This window comes from Linepithema humile, chromosome 8 (assembly GCF_040581485.1).
Source record: "Linepithema humile isolate Giens D197 chromosome 8, Lhum_UNIL_v1.0, whole genome shotgun sequence".
NCBI lineage: Eukaryota > Metazoa > Arthropoda > Insecta > Hymenoptera > Formicidae > Linepithema > Linepithema humile.
In genome coordinates this window covers 7,525,207-7,544,929 of record NC_090135.1, presented here as the reverse complement: position 1 = coordinate 7,544,929, position 19,723 = coordinate 7,525,207, and the positions used below count along the sequence as shown (strand labels likewise).

The 19,723-nt window shown below is 34.6% G+C and overlaps 2 protein-coding genes across 3 annotated transcripts in view; both read left to right on the top strand.

The window, feature by feature from the left end:
* The first annotated feature begins 2,162 nt into the window (after nt 1-2,162).
* On the top strand, nt 2,163-4,999 carry LOC105670524 (leucine-rich repeat-containing protein 15-like). Its single transcript, XM_012364071.2, has 3 exons — nt 2,163-2,272; nt 2,381-3,093; nt 3,961-4,999. Exons 1-3 carry the CDS (start codon nt 2,270-2,272, stop codon nt 4,730-4,732), a joined length of 1,488 nt encoding a protein of 495 aa, XP_012219494.1. The 5' UTR covers nt 2,163-2,269; the 3' UTR covers nt 4,733-4,999.
* Nucleotides 5,000-8,593: 3,594 nt separating this feature from the next.
* The window catches only part of Calx (sodium/calcium exchanger 3), a 52,945-nt gene continuing 41,815 nt past the window's right edge, over nt 8,594-19,723 (top strand). For both annotated transcript variants that reach the window (XM_067360291.1, XM_012364064.2), the window contains exons 1-2: nt 8,594-10,351; nt 13,022-13,294. In XM_067360291.1, coding sequence (XP_067216392.1) covers nt 9,000-10,351; nt 13,022-13,294 — 1,625 coding nt within the window. In that variant the 5' untranslated portion in view covers nt 8,594-8,999. The remainder of the gene's footprint in view (nt 10,352-13,021; nt 13,295-19,723) is intronic.

Sequence of the window (19,723 nt, the reverse complement as noted above, 5' to 3'; positions counted from 1 at the left end):
AAGATATTGCAAATATAACATCATTATTTCTCGATGGAAATCCAATAGAAAACATTGATATAACTTCTATGAAATTACAAATATTGTCTTTATCTAATTGTACGAAACTTAATACAGGTACTTTTAACACCCCATCTTTAGAATATTTAGATTTATCAAAAAATAATTTATATAGTATATCCAATATTCGTTTTGAAAATGAATTATTGCAAACGCTTTTATTAGATTATAATAAACTAGTAGAAGTTCCTGTATTAACTACTATTACACAACTTTCGAAATTATCATTAAGTTATAATATGATTAAAGATATATCAGCAAATAGATTCACAAATCTCATACACTTGCAAAAATTGTCATTAAAAGGCAATGGAATAGAAAACATAGAAAATAATGCCTTTTTAGGTTTAAAAAAATTAGAATATTTAGATTTGTCAGAAAATAGCTTGAAGAAATTGCCTTCTAATTGGTACTTATCGCTTGTAAATCTTCAACATTTAAATGTAAATTCAAATAATTTTTCAACCATTTTTGATTTACCAATTCGTTACATTTCTTCATTGCAACATTTATCTATAAAAAATAATTTCTTTAACAAAATATCAACAAGAGAGTTAGACGCTCTCCCGAATATGACGACAATCTATTTAGCTTAAAATATTTTAGTTTCATAATAGTTAATCATATTTTCATGTATTTTGTATATATAAAGCTTCTTAATCTTTATATTACTATCACACATACTAAAAATAATTTATTTATAAACTACAAATGCTGTAATACTTTGTTACAACTACGTTAATTTTTCTTATTGTAACTTATACCAATAATGTATTATGATTTTATCACTTTTGTTATTAAATAAAACTTTTAGTTTCGTATTTCACTGGTTTATTCATTTGGAGTTATATAATTTTACCAACAGTCTATATTGTATATATAATCAAAAAATTCGAGAATCTCAGCATGAATCTGTTAGTTGATACTGATCGCGCAGTAACTTTTCTAATTGCTGAATACGCTGCTACATTCTTATAAAAAAAAAATTATTGCAAAGGTAGAATTTCGAGTCAAATAATGTATGTAAAACTTTATAGAATAATTTTATTTGTTACGAATAAATATATATGTATAAAGAAACTTTTAGTTCAGGAAAATTTTGAAGTTATTTTCAGAATCCATATATACAAAAGACAAAATAAAAATCAATTAATGTTGTAACTTTTACAATATGTGTGTTTAATAGTGCAATGATTCAAGGCTTTTTTGCGTTATCTTGTATTGCTGCGTAAGATTTGCAATAATGAAAATTATATTAGGTTAGTGATTATGATATATCAAGGGTCTGCATTTCTCGGAATGCTTCTTGCAGTTCAGAGTATTTATATCATTAATTCTTAGCAACAGATATGGTGATAATTTTGATAACTGTGTAAGACTAGCTGTAAGAATGCATAAAGTTTATGAGAAGTCATCCCCGTGGCATACAATATGTTTCAATTTTAAAAAAGTATAATAATAATTCTGACTATTTTACAATGTGTGATTATTATTTAAGTTATACGAGCAAATAAAATAAATTTATTAAAAACAAAAATAAAAATTTTATAATATAATTTTTTCTTATAGATCACAAATAAAATATTGCGCCAGAGCAAAATAATATTTTAATTTTGGCAGTAAACATTTTAGAAATCAAGTTAAATTTATCAGAGAGTACGTAAATGTCAGTTGCATTATATAAATTAACAGGGCCGTTTGTAAAATTTGCGCCCAGGGGCTTGTGATCTTCGAGCGCCTCAATCTAGCCTCCCTCCTCCAATGAGTAAACAGTAAATAATTAACATTTTAAATATTTATTAAATTCTATTGAAACACATTTAAGAAGAAGGAGATAATTAAAAATAAAAAATTTTTTTATGAATATGTAGAAGCTGCGGCGTCCAGGAGCTCAAGCCCCAAAAACCATAGGTAAACGCGCTATTGTAAATTAATATAGTAAATTTGAAGAAATAAAATTCTACAATAAATTCATTTAATAAATATAATATTTGTCGTATTTAATTAGTGCAATATACATAACTTTTATTTGGTACACGCTATATAATATTTAGCCGGCACTGTTGCGCGAGAGAGGTGATTCCCCTAAGGATCACTGTCAGTATATAAGGAGGCGACATAGGCGAGTTCGCGACAAAAGGTGTCAGACTACCCGAGTGAGTTTACAGTGTAAAAAGTGTTTAACGAGCGGAAGAAAAAAATCGTATATATGGTAAGCGTGCTATGAATAATTTTAATACATTATTATTTCACACGAAACATAAAATTGCATTATATTAAAATTAAATTAATTAAAATGAATTAAAAAATACTTTTTCAGACAATGTTACGTTATAAATTAACGATTTTCTTCATCTTTATCATCCTGCACTTGGTAAAGACTCAAGACCGGGGCAGAACTTTTCGTCCTGATTTCAACCTGATTTTCGCTAAATCCAACATTGTCAATGGTAATACACTAACGAATATCACCTTAGCGTCGACTCCGGCAACCACCCCACGGGAACTGCCTTCTACAACCCCCTTCGATTGGTATGACATGGAATTTAGATTGTCAAATGTTGGCCTTCGAAAAATTGGCGAGGAGTTTATCAACAGCAATAATTTTATTATCAAGCTCAAGCTCGATAATAACGAGATAAGTTCCATTTCGCCGTATGCTTTTCACAAAATGTCGAATCTACGATATTTGGATCTGTCCGGCAACAAAATTCCAAAAGAGAGGTTGCTGTCCTTCGTTGGAAGTACCAAATTGCAGACTTTGCTCATCAACAATAATAATGATAGTAGAACTGTAGACGTATTGATCGATTATATAGCTTTGGATAACTTGCAGAACTTGTATCTATGCAACAGTCAATTAAAGAACCTTCAGGTGCCTTACTATCGAGCAACGCCCAACTTGAATCATTTGCATCTAAGTAATAATAGCATCAGCTCCAGTCCTGTCGTCTTCGACAATATTCCACCAATGTTAACTCATCTTCATGTGGACAACAACTTAATCGATCGAGTCGAGCCAGAAAAACTCAGGTATCTATTTTTTATTAGCTAAATTGCTCTTTTTCATTTAGTTGATTCTATCTATTTCTTTATAAAACACTAAATTTTGGACAGATTGCTATTGATATTATTTTTATTTCTCTTATTGTCGTTGTTAGAGAAAAGATACCAAACCGACATACCATATATTTTCAACTTTCAAGTAAATAATTTTTTTAACACGAAAATTGATCTCTAAGAAATTAGATACTAAAACTGACATATTTATTAAAAACTATAAAATATAATAGAAGTGATGTGGAAATATGCTGCAACAAATTGTTAAATAATATAAAATTTTATTCAAAGATTAAAATAAACTACGAAGTTTATAAATAAAATAAAATTACATATTTTCTCCTATTTAAACATGAAATTTTCAAGATTATTTTATATTTATTAAAAACTAAATATTTTTTATATTTATCAAATATTCTTTTCTCTTATCTATTTATAAAAACATAAATTTTGGATAATGTCAAGACATTATTTCAAAATTATATTAACCACAGATCACAGGATATGTGCCAGTTTGCAGCATACTTTGATTAAATTTTCCAAATCGCACTATGACGGAAGCAATATTTGCCAATAAAAATAAAAATAAAACATTTCTAAAAAGTTATATGTAAAATAATTTGACGTTACAAAAAAATATACTTATCAAAAATATTTAATAAATTATAAAACTAATTAAATGAATTGCATTATTACTATCGCTTTTATTATTTATTGTAGTTGTTTATTATTAATTATTGTTAGTATTACAGCTATTTTGTTTTTTTTACATTGTTACCATTAATACTGTTATTACTGCTATCGATAAAGATATATTAATAACCGTTTTTTTTTTTTCAGATATGTGCAGAAGCTTATTATGGACAACAACATTATTACCCAAGTGTGTTACGAAAATTGTCGAGATGCATCTATATCCTTGAAAGGCGCTTTTAGTATGCAGAATTTGTCCTTATCCAGGAATAAGATTTCAGAAGTGACATCGGATGCCTTTGGAGACTTGAATAATCTACGATACTTGGATCTATCTGGCAATGAGATCGTTAATATGCACGAAAGCACATTTAATCATACTACAAGGATGATTAATCTCTCTCTAGCTCATAACAAACTCACCGCCATGCCGAATATTTGTCCGATGCGTTACCTAAAGAGCCTGGATCTAACTGAGAACCGTATCATGATTTTTTTTGTTTTCTGTCGTTCGGAAAATCTGGAATACTTGTACTTATCAAATAACCACATAACTACAATTGAGAATTCGGCTTTTGTCAATCTCGAGTATCTAAAATATGTGGATCTTTCCGGAAATCAACTCAAACAACTACCGCAGAAATGGGTATTGCCGTGGAACATTCAGGAATTGCATCTTGAGCGAAACAACTTCACCAAGATCGATGATGTATCGTTGATTGGTATCGATTCACTGAAACATGTGTATCTCGATGAAAATCCTATGGACACATTTAAAGTAGAATCTTTCAAATTACTTCCAGTTCATTTGACGGTGCATATAGGAAAGGTGCGTATTCTGGACAAAAAGGATGATGATAATAATAGTAATAATGATAATGATGATGATGATGATGATTATGATGGTGATTTATTCTAAATAGTTTCATAATAAACATTTTTTATATATTTTAAAGTAAAACGTAACCTTTAGTGAGAGCTTTTTTAAAAATTTTTAATTATTTTATTAATTTTCGTCAATAGATTATTATTAAATGTGATTATTTTTAGAGTATCATAAAAGCATTTCTTATCAATTATATTTAACATGTAATAAAATAATTGCACTATCTTTAATTTTATTCAAGTATTTCATATGTAATATTTTGCAAATAACAAATAAATGATCCTGTGTACTCTGTCGGAATCCGATGCCTTTTCTGAACATCGTCTTCCTTTGTCCTTGCAGTCTTTCACACGCGTTCGCGATGCGAATACAAAAATCGATATTTCAAACGGCATTACCGATGCGCATTTTGTCGAACAAAAATAAATCTCGAATGCCATCGCACGACACTTCATCGTTCGATATTTTATCGCAATCACAATAACCAACGATAGAAAGGATGAGATAAAAATTGCGGGGAGTAGTAAGGGTAGTAGAAACTATTGGAGAGGATTACGCGCCGATACAGAACGATTCACCGTGATATTGAATGTTGTCGCGAATGATAACAGAATAATAACACGGACAAAGTCGTGTCGATTCTGATTTCAAAGCAGAAGAGAAGTATGCAGAGAACAACAATATTTCTGCCGATATAAACCTAACGCAAGAGAAAAAGAAAGACAGAGGCTACAGCGCGAACGAGACAACCTCATCAAATCCTAAACGTCATTCTCGAAACTCTTAACATAGAATGAAAAAAATTGTATATACTATCAAATATTCTTTACGTTCAAAATTTTGTGTTTTCAAGTTTTTAGAGCGTTTTACTATACATATCGTATTATAAAACAAGTAAATAAATTAAAATTAAAGATAAATACATGACAGATTAAAATGTCTGAAATTATATCATTTTGCATATGTTTGCGTCAATTATTCATGTAATAAATCTCAATAGAATAAATTTCCGCGAAATGTGCGGCTTCTAATTGAGTAAAATTGATTTTTATCTTAACGCCATAACGAATCTACAGGTAATCTATGGATAAAGTAATTTCACCAAACGAGTCGGCCTTGTCAAGTCGTAATATTTACATATTACAATGTATTCTTTGCGTTCGTGATATTTTGATTTCTATTGATAAATATGCATTTATTAATAAATTAATATAAATTTTTGCAAAATATTATGTATATTTACTTAAAACCATTGTTATAAAATCAATAATTCATACATAGCGATTTAATGGTATATTTTCATTAACATTTCTAAAATTTTCAAACCCAACTTTCAGTGTGCATTCCAAGTTTTCTGGCTTTAATTATTATAACATGAACATAATAACAAACTGACGTGGTATGTACAGCACGAAAGAAACGCGTGCAGTATTTCGTATCAAATTTCTAAGCTGGCATTGCTACGATTTCCGAAGGCTGTAAAATTTTCTGTTTCACTCTACCTTCATCTTCTCCATCTTGCAAAGAATCATTCAACAGATTTAAACATTGTTAGAAAATTCTTTCTATTTTCACTAAACGAGCCTATACTATTTGATTCTTTAAATAATTTTCTGTTTTATAATTAACTGTTAATTATAATTAATGATTAATTCAAATAATGAGTACTTGATTAATGATTACCTTATTAGTCAATCATTGAATTAACGACAACTATATTGTTCATACATATATCGAGTCAGCTATAACACGAGGTGTTGAGGCGGGCGAGCCTTTGCTCCTTTCAGGGTGTCGGTTATGCACGGAGAGGCACGCACGCGCAACGTGCAGATCAGGGTGGCGGTATGAGAAGGGGTGCGGCGTGACGAGGACGGGAAGAGGGTGTAAATTCTAGTATGACGAGGATCGCGTCTAGATCAATGACGTACGAAGAAACTTTGTAAGAGAGGAATTTATTTCGAGGATGCGCTAAAATTTTCATTTCAATTCCTTCATTTTTGTCGTGTATATTCTCTTAGTGTTTTGTACGTTAAATCTTGTTTGATTCTAAATAGAGAAAAATTTAAATTATTGTAAAAAAATGTAATAATTATGTTAATAATAGCTTGTGTTGCAGGTGTAGGGTTTTGAATACGTTTTATCATTCCTGCGTACGCGCCCCTAGTTTGGAGTCATGGATGGGGATGAAAAAGGGTGGGGTGAAGGAGAGTACAAGCTGTAACGAGGATGGAGAACGTGGGGTGAAAGGGCAAAGGCGTGGATAGTTTGGGAGAGAAGAGATCTGAAAGCGACAAAGATAGTAAATTGGGAGGTAGCGTGAGTAGATTCACGAAGAACAGTGGTAATCAACTATCTGTGAGAGTTATAATACGAGAGGCAGTATCGGAAGAACCATTCAAGGGTTTGTACTCCGAAAGCAAAAATATGTAAGCGTAAAAAGTTATTTTTTCGAAAGAAAGCTGCAGAGAATTACGGATGCATGCACACTTCTGAGATAAATAATACAAGTGAATTTAAGTTTAACAATCTAGTCATCTAGATTGAAAAACCTGTATGTACAAAATATGTTATTGATGCTTATTTAAATAATCTCTACTGAGAAAGTTGAAACTTTTTAGAGCGAGCTTAAGGCGTGTGTGAAACTTACAAGAGCCGCGCTATGGTCACCCCTGATATAAAGCGAGAAAGAGGGAGCATTCGCTGCGAGGGGAAACAAAGAGAAGGGTGCAACGCGAGGGTTCGAACGGAAGTAAAACGGGGTGCAGAAAAAGCGATGAAGAGAAAGGAAGAAAGCGGGGAATGCTCGGAGGGGAAATAGATACTCTAGGCATTCTGCGCACAAACAAATACAGAATGCTACTGTGCTGTAAAGCGTGACGAGGAGAGCGTCAAACTACAGAGAAACGCCCGCAAACACGCGGAAGATGGTGGTGTCTCTTCGCGAACGATGAAGACAGAGATATTGCCGGCAAGCTTGGTACCGTCGGTGCAGTAAACCGTCAACAAGGACGGACGCACCACTGGCATAGATGAAGTAGATGAAGACGGAAATACTACGGCGTGGGCGGCGGTACTATCGTTGTGCAGTACAGTAGACAAGGACGAAGGTATCGTCGTTGCGACGAGCTGAATAAAGACGGGAGGATCGTCGACACTAAAGTTAACAAGAACAGAGATATCGTCGATGCAATGAAGTAGACAAGGACGGGAGCACCGTGGAGACGAGGTCGGCGGTACTGTCGGTATGATCACGAAGACGAGGACGGAAGCATCGTCGGCGTGTCGTGGCCGACGAGGATGAGGCTAGAGAGTGAGACGAGAGAGAAGGCTAAAGGGCGAGGAGAGAGGCAGGAAAACGGGGTGGCCGCGTCTGGCTAGCTCGAGACACCACTCCCCACTCGGTCTGGCCGCTCTCTCCTCTAGCTTCCTCTCTTTCTCTCTCTCCTCTTTCAGTGTTCGTTCGAACGCGGCCCGGTACGGTTCTATCTACCCCGTGGTGTCGAAGGGTCCGCTTCGTGATGGGAGCTCACTGCCGCGGTGGTATCGGCGGGTTCCCTCGGTAGCCGGTTCCCAACGCCGATGCACTTTCCTCAGGGCGGCCCGGTTCTAGTTTATCTCTCCGGTGAGGGCAAGTGTGTGTGTGAGGAAGAAGATTAACGGAGCAGGAGTGCGTGAGTGCAAGGAAAGATAGAACAGTGAGAAAGAAGGAGAGAGGGAGAGAGAGAGAGAGAAAAAAAAGAGACAAAAAACCTGCCTGATAAGCAAACAATATTCAAGAATTGGTAAACAAAGCTAATTAATAAAAAGATTGGAGAAATTAGCTTCAACTAATCAAAGACACTGCAATTCGACGCTGTAATTATTATTGTTCGTGAGAAAGCTCCGAAGCATCATCCCCTTCTTGTCAGTAACAACGAGCATATCTATATCACGCGCGCGATCGCGATTCGTCGGAATTTTATGCATTCTGCACTAAATTTTGCTCCGCTGGTGTCAGTGTCAATGTGACAGAAAGCAAAAATCGTAAAGGAAAAGCGGTAAAAAAAGAAAAAAATAACAACGAGTCTTCAAGTTTAAATTATTTCTCTCGAGATTCAAAAGCAGAAATTTGCTTCGCTTCTCTGCTACTTTTTTTCAGAGACGTTTTCTGCAAGATAACACCGTAAGAAAATCGCTCGTCATTCTGAATGAGAAACGAAAAAACCTAACGGAACTTTTTTCGCAAAATAAAACCGACTAGACTGTTAGAAGATCACACCAAATTCCAGCTGCAGTTTTCGAGACACGCAACTCGGGCAAAATGATGGGAAATTACTCGGTGCGCTGCGAGCCGGGCCTAGTGATGCCGCTCTGGCGTCCGGTGGAAAACCTGCATCTAATTGACATCATCTTTCGAGGCCTGGTGTACTTCTTCCTGTTGTTGTATCTGTTCATCGGCGTGTCGATCATCAGCGATCGCTTCATGGCGGCTATCGAGGTGATTACGTCCAAGGAGAAAGAGCTTGTGGTGCGTCGTCAGGGCAGAGAGCCGCAGATCGTCGTGGTGCGAGTGTGGAACGAGACGGTGGCCAATCTGACCTTGATGGCGCTCGGCAGCAGCGCTCCTGAGATTCTGCTGTCCATTATCGAGATTTGGGCGAAGAATTTCCAGGCTGGCGAGCTAGGTCCGGGTACGATCGTCGGCTCCGCCGCCTACAATCTCTTCGTCATCATTGCTTTATGCGTATTCGTGATTCCTAACGGAGAGACCCGAAAGATAAAGCATCTGCGTGTGTTTTTCGTCACGGCCACTTGGAGCATCTTCGCTTACGTGTGGCTCTACATTATCCTGGCGGTCTCCAGTCCGGGTGTGCTGGAGGTCTGGGAAGGCATACTGACCTTCTCTTTCTTCCCGGCCACAGTTTTGACGGCTTACGTCGCCGATCGACGGCTGCTGATCTACAAATATCTGAACAAGGGCTACCGAATGAACAAGCGGGGTGTGATCGTACAGGCGGAGGCCGGGGATTCCGAGGTGGGGGTGGAGCTGGAGATCAAGCCTCAACAAGATGGTCTCCACGGCATGGTGGACCGCCTGGCCGATGCTGACTCCCCTGAAGCGCGGGAGTTCGAGCAAACTCGAAGAGACTACATTAATACTTTGAAAGAATTGCGCAAAAAGTACCCTGCTCTACCGCTGGAACAATTGGAAGTCATGGCTCACGAAGAGGTACTGGGTAAGGGCCCGAAGAGCAGGGCTTTTTACAGAGTGCAGGCTACGAGAAAAATGGTGGGCGCGGGGAATCTTAGTAGGAAGATCAGCGAAAGAGCGCAAAGTGACCTCAGCGAGGTCAAGGCCGAGTTGCAGAAAGCGGAAGCCGAGAGTATCGACATTGAACACGTCAATGCCATGAGAGTGTTCTTTGAACCCGGTCATTATACCGTGATGGAGAACGTCGGAACCTTCGAAGTGGGAGTTACTAGAGCTGGAGGCGATCTCAGCAGACCCTGCAGTGTGGATTATTGCACGGAGGATGGTTCCGCCGAAGCAGGATCTGATTATGTCAGCGCTAAAGGCACTCTAAACTTCGCACCTGGCGAAACCAATAAGACCATCAAGCTCTCTGTTATCGATGATGAATTGTTTGAAGAAGACGAGCATTTCTACGTTAGGTTGGTGAAATGATCATTATTTTTGCAAAATGATAACATATTTTCGAAGAGGAGAATAATATTTCACATTAAAAAATTAAAACAATTATACTTTCGCTAAAGTTTCATTAAACATCGTATTCTTTACGATTTTGCATATTTCAACATTAAAATCGAATAAATATTTCGATATTTATATCCTCAGTTTAAGATTCTATTAAAAAATCCACTTGAGAAATTCGATCAAGAATAAAATTTTTGTATTCGGTTTTGCAAAATTTAGATTGCAAAAAATTACTTATATGATATTAATAATCGCAAATATATATTATTTATTATCTAGATTTTTATCAATTGTATATCACGTATAATTATTATGCTAATCTCAATAATTTATGGTGGCTAGATAGCTTGTGGCATTTTAAGTCACTATATTATATACAGGGTGTTTCATAATGTCCGTGCCAACGCTCGTGTGCAGGTAGACTGACGAATAATCACGCGTTGCGCACGGCTACACTCTAGGCGTGACAGCAACGAGGATCGCACGGCAACGAAAAATAATAACACGTATTACTCTTGCTCTCGCCATGCGTTGTTATTTTCCGTTGCCGTGCGATCCTCGTTGCTGTCACGCCTAGAGTGTATGTACAGCCTACGGTCTAGCCGCGTGCAACGCGCGATTATTCGTCAATCCTTTTTAATTAATATCTCAATTATTATTGCGAAAATTGCAAAACGGTAAAGAACTTTTTTACTCAGTTTACCGCACTCTACTCGCACACGAGCGTTGACACGGACATTATGAAACACCCTGTATGTAGAAACAATTTTATGCGATCGGGTTCGCTTTCGAAAGAGGCGTGGTTCTTCAAAGTGCATCTATAATGCATCTAGCGTACTATGATCATTGACTATCGGCGAAGGGGCAATCATCCAATTCATTTCAAACAAGTGGCATCCGCAATTTAATCAGCGAATAAGCCGTTACTAATTGATTTAATCAAAGGCATTAAGAGCGATTAGCGTGACTATTCTTCTTCATAAAACTCAAGCTCTTACTAGCATTCTTAATTAACATTTATACACACAGAATGCAATTACTACATGATTAGTATATTCAATTAAGCAGCATATATTTAATTAGTTTATTTCTATTTCCCGTATTCTTTGTCTCTTTTATTGTAAATGTCGTAATCGTTAAAATTGAACAATGATAATGTTACGAGGAAAATGTTTATAATTAATTCAGTCTGTTTACGTAGAAAGAAATTGCTCCCTTGTCGCATTACAAAAATACGCTTACGCATAAATGATAAAAGATGTTCGATTGGTATCACATATACCGCCGACTTTAGAGCTATTCTTTAGTTATATCTTTTGCATGATATTTTTCTCTTTTTTTCTTTCGATCTTTTTACGTGTATATATCTATATTTTATGCAAGCACGGAGATGTGTTTCTCGGTGAGGTCAATAAAGTATAACTAGAACGAATACACGAAGAAAATTTTATATAACAAATTACTATGATACGGCAGTAGTCGCGCACAATAAGAGGAGTTATAAGTTTAAATACTATGTGAAAAACATAATAAAAATTTTTATAACTCCTTCACAGTCCGCGAGTACTGCCGTACATAATAATTTTTGATATAAAATTTTCTCCGTGCAGACTCTTTTATTTCACGCCATTATTAGAAATTGTACAAGCAAGGTAGCCTCATATTTAAATTATTTGGAACGTAACTTTGCATGTCAGATTGCATCGTGAGGTCGCGCAAAAATCGCACATGCATGTACACTTAAATTTATAAGTAAAATGTACGCTGAGATAAACGTATTTGATAATTCGATGAAAATAACCCGCGGAGGATATTAAATTCGCTCGTTTCTGTATTTCTGCATCGATTACAGAAAAGTGTTGCAGCGATTATTAGCGATGTGGGTCGAGGAGAAAACTATTGTTACTTAATAATCTTTGTATGCCTCACGAGTTTGAATTTAATTATCGGTGTAAACTATAGATTTTCTTATCTCGCGCAAATAGTATTCGTTCAATGAGCGCGTTATTATAAAAAAAGCAGAATAAATAAGATAAATAAATATTAAATAAATAATAAAAATATAATAAATAAATAAATAATGTAGAAAACAAAGACTATTGTTTATATCGCGAAATAAAATAGAAGAATTTAGATAAGAGTAAAAAGCAAAAAAGCATCTTATTCAGAAAAGATATCAAAGGAGGCCAGATAAAAATAAAATCCTGGAGAAATCTCCTCTGAATGGCCAACATTCAGCGTTGAAATTATAGAGCGGATCATCTGCAAATCTGATTAAAAGTATTCTATAAGATGACATTTTTAGACGGAAAATAAAAGATTTGTCTACCTCCGAATTATAGGATATGCAATCAAGAGCTTGTCGATCCGAAGGACGTAAAAGCTATTTATATCACAGTGATTGCAGAAAAAATATTAATTAATTATTTTAAAATTTAATTAATCTTTAATAAATAAAACTTATAAAAATAGATATATCTCCTTTTTAAAAATACAAATATGACGACTTAAAGCAGCATTTTTGTTTTGAAAATTTTATTATTATAGCATGTGCTATCGTTTTGCTAAACTATTATTCTTTTGTTAATACCTAATAAATTAGTGTGAGAATTTTCTGATTTTTTTAGGCTCAGTAACGTGTCACAGCCAGCAATGCTCGTCTCGCCAAGCCTGGCGACAGTAATGATTTTGGATGATGATCACAGCGGCATATTTGGTTTCCCTGAAAGAGACGTGGAGCTAGTGGAAAGTGTGGGCCAGCATCCCCTACGAGTGATACGCTACAGTGGGGCCCGAGGTCGTGTTATCATTCCCTATCGCACTGTGGAGGGCACCGCAAAACCCGGCAAGCAATACGTGCATACCGAAGGCAGTCTAACTTTCGAAGATAATCAGACAGAGTGAGTAACATATACTTCCCGTCCTTTTTAATGTTACAAAATCAATTATTAATCATAGAAATAATTAATCAGAGAAATAATTAATTAGAATAATTAATTATTCGGAATATTTGATCGTTACGTGATTATACAAGTTTTCCTTTTTTTATTCTTTCCTTCGAAAAACCAATTTAATCGCAATAAATTCCTTATTTTAATAAAGAAAATTCTACATTTCTAAAAATAGTCAACCGTACGAGACTTAAATTAAAATGAAAGAAAAGGAAATATACGATATCTGAAAAAAATATCTCGAAACTGAGGAACAATTATGTTAAAGTTATTGTGTTCCGAGTAAAAATGAAAAAGGTGGTACCACGATTTTCATAATATCTAGTTTCTCGATGGACAAGTTACTGCAACTCGTAAGATTGCATCAAATGAATGTCGTGAGGTCGTAAAGGTCTACGCCGATAAGAAATTCACTGCCAAGAGGTAAATATACGGTGCCATCGCGATCAGATCGCAAAGAGAAGATATAAAAGAGAACATCACAATGTTTACTATGAATTAATCAAAAACACAAGGCTATTCAAAATTATATTTTCGTTAAACGCTAATAATAGCGTTACTGGGTAGTGTTATCGGATTGTATCAGTTACTAAAGGTACTTATGGAGAGCATGTTACAACCGCGATGGTTAAGCACAATGTAAGGATCGATCGCTATCTCTAAGGTACGATCAGTAATTAGAAACTTACACTGAATAATTACATAGCCGGATGTTATCTGGTGCATACTTCACTTCATAAATTAGCGGTGTAAAATTACTAAGAATATTGCATTTCAAACACCGAAATAGATATATTGCATAAGATATATAGTATAAAGATAAAAGTTCTTCTAATTATTTTAAGATCTATCGTGTAAATGTTACGTTATTACGAAACTATATTAATTGATAAAATACATATAAATAGATTATTTGATAGATTATTTGATTTACATATTTTTACCAATTTTGAGTCGTTTCGTATTATACCACAAATACATATGTGGCCATCGAAATGTTCCATAATTATATTCGAGCGAATGCAGATCACTTGTCTACTGCAATTAACTACGCAACAGGGGATACTGCACGATGCTACAGTGTACACAATGCATTCCTATCGCAGCTTGATCAGTAATTAGTGACTTGTAGGAGACAATTAGAATTTCGCTGCCCTTTCACACGTTTACAATCAGAACTTTGTTTCACAAAACTGTGAAATTTGACAATAATATTAAAACAATATCATTAGAAAATATTCTATATATTTTCTTACATACATATATTAATATAAATTTTTTAAAACTAATTTTTTTATAAAACTAAACTTTTATGATTTTACAATTGTATTATGGAGATTAGCATTTAATACATCTTTATCGTAAATTGTATCAAAAATATATATAATTTGCACAACATTAATTATTCAAAAAATATAGAAGTTCTAAAAATATTTCAAAAATAAGCTCTGCTTATATAAATAAAACGCGCAAAATTCCGATATGTCGGAATCGTGGTCTTCAATGATACCGGTCTGTAATTGACCAATTAGTCAGTGACAGCTTATTGTTGGAATTCAGCCTACAACTAATTTAACGTTGAGTAGCCTGACGTTGCGTAATTGGAATCATCTCGCAGACTTTTCGTGGAATTATTTCTTGACAGTAAATTCATTAATTTGAACGATAAAAATTTATTATATATAATATGTTTCTATTTCATTTTAAATAACAAAAATGTACTACAATTAGACAATTTTTATTCTATTCTATCAAATAATCGCAATTTATAGTATCTTATCCTTTTTTGATCTTGATAAAAAAAAAATTGTGGCGTGTTAGGTGAGAGACGTAATGCTACACAGTCACGTTGATAAGTATCGCCAGATTGTCGCCACCCTTGGATAAAAATAGGAGTTTTCTGAGATAAAAGGACTAGAAGGATGACAAATACTTTACTCGTGAGAAACGGATAAATTCGTCGAATAATTCCTAAGGAAGTTTTATTGATCGCCGGCAAAGTTTTTGTGTAGTTTTCTCTTCAAATTATTAAACTGCATATTAATTTATATTATTGCTTTAAATATAATTAAAATTTTTTTAAAATAATTCATAAATCATTCTTGTTCTCAATCTGAATTCTGACAATCGCATCGTAATACTCGTTTTCAATGTGTGTGACTCTCTAATTTCTCGCAATTGTTCGCAATCTCTCGGGCTTCATAAACAACGTATTGAAATCAATATATGAAATTTTTCTGAAAGAATTTAACGTTAAATTGAAAACACGTTTTTTAAGTAAAAATGTTTTAAACAAAAAAAAATAGTAATACTTACTTACTTAAATAGAGAAATGTTTTCGGTAATTAAAAATTATATAAGAATTATTGATGAATCCGATCGTTATTGTCTCAACTTTGATTATGTTATTCAAACTAAATGAATAATTTAGAGATAATATTGCGCGTTTTACAATGCTCTCAATTCATCTTCAAACTTTTCATACTAGACTTCTAACTTGAAAATAAATCTTTTCTAAACTTTCCGCTCTGACACGATCTATTTAAGGAATGTTCAGAGTTTGTGAGATGTTAAGTTGCTTTTCGAAGTGACCTACAAACGAGGTTGGAATACGTTATTATCGAATTGTAGCGTTCATTATCTATATTTAAGAAGATTTAAAAATATGTCATAATAATTGATCGCAAAAATCCCTTTTTTTTGTTTACTTTCTTAGCAAACACACAACTGTCTTGTGTTAGCTGTATTACCGCACAAATATCGATCGCAGAATAAAATAATAAGAAATTTGAATTTGACAATAAAGAAAACGATTTGCGCGAGAAAAAACTAAGTTTATCGATTTAGAAGGTTTAGTTTAAAATTAAATTGCTAAATATAAAAGTGCTCACTCTGAGGGTGGGACTTTCTCTAAAGGGCACTCAAGAGTTTCCAGTGAAGCGATGCGTCAGATTTTATAGGACGCATCCAGTTCTATCGCGTAATTTTTTGACGAGAGTTTTTAAAAACAAATGTTGCTTTTTCCTCTGCAATTTTTAATAATTGCATCAGCAAGAATCTTTATTTCATTTTTTTTTCAAATTAAAATGGCTTCCGCATAACATTTATCACGATCAGTAGTAGCTTAATATTTTAAGAGTTAATACTAAAAATATCCATGCCTAGCTCTGATATTACCTGTTCTTACCTGAAACGTGCGCGAAATGAAAAGTATGGTGTATCGAGGTCAGTAGGGAACGATAATGGACATCGCGTTCACGCGAAACGTGCGATTTTGCCTTTACGACCCCATTAGACACGGGTTTCTCCTATGTCTTTACCTTGCTTCGTGGGAAAATTATCGCGATAAAATTATCGCCAGTAACACGTGTGGCAAAATTTCCCGATCTCGATGAAAGTTTCAGCCAAGTATAAACGAAGGCTTTTGGCGCCGAGAAAAGGTAGCAAGAAGGCTGTTAGCTTTAAGTTCCACGTTCTGATTTCATGAAAAATCGAGACGGTACTTGGCGAAAAGTGAGATAACTGAAGAAATATATAAAGATAAAATGATGCAAATAGAGTTTAAATATAATCAAATAAACAAGTGTTACGTCTCAATTTTTACATTAAGACAATAATGTTCGCTTAATGCAGCGCATGTGGAGCAGGGGAGCGTCCATTATCGGCACCACATGGTGGATTTTGACATCTTTGAAAACCTCTCGAATGTGATTTTAGCATTCCCGTTCCATTAGCTACTGTTTTGCCAAGTCAGCCGTCACTTCGGCCTTTCTTATTTTGCCTGATAAAAATGATCGAAATAACTGGCCGCATCGTCCGACACACGTTTTGCAAATTTTTTTCTCGTTTTTTTAAATAGAATTATTTAGATTTCTTTTTTAGCAACTTGTTTAAGTAACATAAGCAGCTGTTTCATTTCTGCTTCGTAATCAATACGTTAAAATATGCATAAAGATACATCTTTTTTCTCTTCTCCAAAAAACACGTAAAATATCTATAAAACAGAGTGTTTTGTTTAATTTAATTTAATTGTTAAGACAAGCTAGTTGGACAAGCAATCTGACCGTGAAGAATATAGAGTGCAACGTAGAACATTCCACGGGTTTCCCACCCCTTCATTGGCCCATTTATGAGCTCGTGCGACACTTCGCGTCGCGATGTCTCGTCTTGTTGCTATTGTACTCGCATGCTTCATTGTATTCGTCTTCGTCCCGTCAATAAAACGAAATCTATGACAAATTATCTTTTACGAGAATGCACACTCGGTGTACATTTTTCCACGGTGTCGCATGAAATTCGTTTAATATGCAAATAAAAAATATTTTAAACGCGTAAATCGTGTAAAAAAATATAAATATTAATGATAAAATTAAAAAATGTACGCTATATTTGACCGTATTTCATACCGTTCATCACATTTAGAAGATTAGTGCATAAATCACAGGTTATAGAGAGTGAAATAAGATGAGATGAGAGTGAGGGGCGAAAATGAATGTTTGCGGAGCGATTATGCCGAGGGCTGTGCAGAGCATGAATAAATACTGATGTGTGCTCCTGCTTTGAAAGATTGCTTTGATTGCCAGGGCAATACGTAACATTCATGCAAACAATGTCTCGCTACATTGAATATCCAAACATAATGTTCAAAATACGCAACATTTTTCTCCCGCGTTGTATATTCAACATACGCTTCTCTAGATTCATTAACATAAATACAAGGTTAAAATTCTTAATAAAATTTATGATAATAATTCAATCAAGTTTTGTGGAATTGCAGAAATACGCAATAAAAATTTTTAGTAAAAATTTAAAGAATATAATTCCACGAATATCGATCTAACATGATTTAAATCTAAATTAAGTTTCCCTAAATGTTCTCGGTTCCGTGAATTGCGGGATATGTTTATTTATCTGTGAAGTTTGCAGTGTGCGTTTTGCGTAACGCACACACTTATGACGAACGATTTACATTGCGATTTTACACGTGGCCCGTTCTTTGTGTATACATATATCGATGGACACGGTGTAATGGGACATTATGCGGTGTGCATGACGCCACAAGAGACGGCTATAATGCAGCTGAACGCAGCTTTGGTTGCAGTTTACACAAAAAAAGGCACTTGACTTTCGTAATAAATTTACAATGAAATCGCGCAATTATTCGCACGAGTATTTAGACGGACATCGCTTCAACAAAATTAATTTTGTAAAATGTATGCAAATTTGCAAAGTATTTCATGCAATATTTGATAAAATAAAGTTCCGAATAATAATACTCATTATTCTGCATTTTAATTATTTGGACTCTGCATATTAAAGAACATCATTTGCATATATAGTAATTTGTTTTGTATTTTTATTTCTCTATTTGTTTTCTGTATTCTCTTTTCTTCTCTTCTTAAAGAAATTTTTCACCTCAAGAAATCGTCATCGAATACTCAAATATTCAGTGACACGCAATTTCCTACGAATCCTCTTTCTACGAGGGAAGATTTGGGAGGAAATATAACCGGGTATCGACTATGTATTCGATACGAGTGAGATTCGAATGGCATTCAAAGTTTGAGTGAGAAATGAGGCGAATACGAAATGAAACACGGCAGTGCCATTTTTTTACGATTCTCTCGAGTATTCTAAAATTTCGAATGGAAACTAGAAGCTCCGATTTTCTCCACAAAATCAAAGAATTAGTCAAAATGATATCCCTCGAAATCCCTGTTCAACGTTTTAGTTTTTCGTGTGCGGGATCGTTTTCTAGACATCTGTCCGGCTTTATATTTTTTACAGGAGGGCTTTGTTAGCACCCTGTAAAACCCCTTTCAGTCGCTTCTTACGTCAAGCGGGGGATATTGTGGGCTTATTCTATCCCCGACTCAAAAGGAGAACAGTTGTACTATATATAATATATATTTTATATTTTATTTTGAAAATAAATTTGGCGCAAATATCATATGTATCTTGCACGATTAACTCTGACGCCTATTTGTCACGCGAATACTATTATCCTGTATTGTTTAGGGTACTTTAGATTCTGCACGCTGATGTGCACTTTTAAATTCTACGCTCGTGTTTACTGTCGTTATCAAACACGATTGACGGTATAAATACGTGAGTTTTCCTCTTCGAGAGGAGAGATCAGTGTGTTTATCAGCAGGTAACGTAAGACCTCGTTGTAGCGAGTAGAGGTCGATCGATTTAACGTGCGTACGAACTTAAATGGATATTCTAACGCTATTTATAGTTAGACCTTCCCACCGGCGCTCTCATCCATGTTTCAACTATGTGAAAAGTACTTATCTGTCTTCGATAAAACACATTATCATTTAATATCGCGTCCTAAACGTTCTTCTTAAATTCCAAATTTCGAAGTTGAAGAGT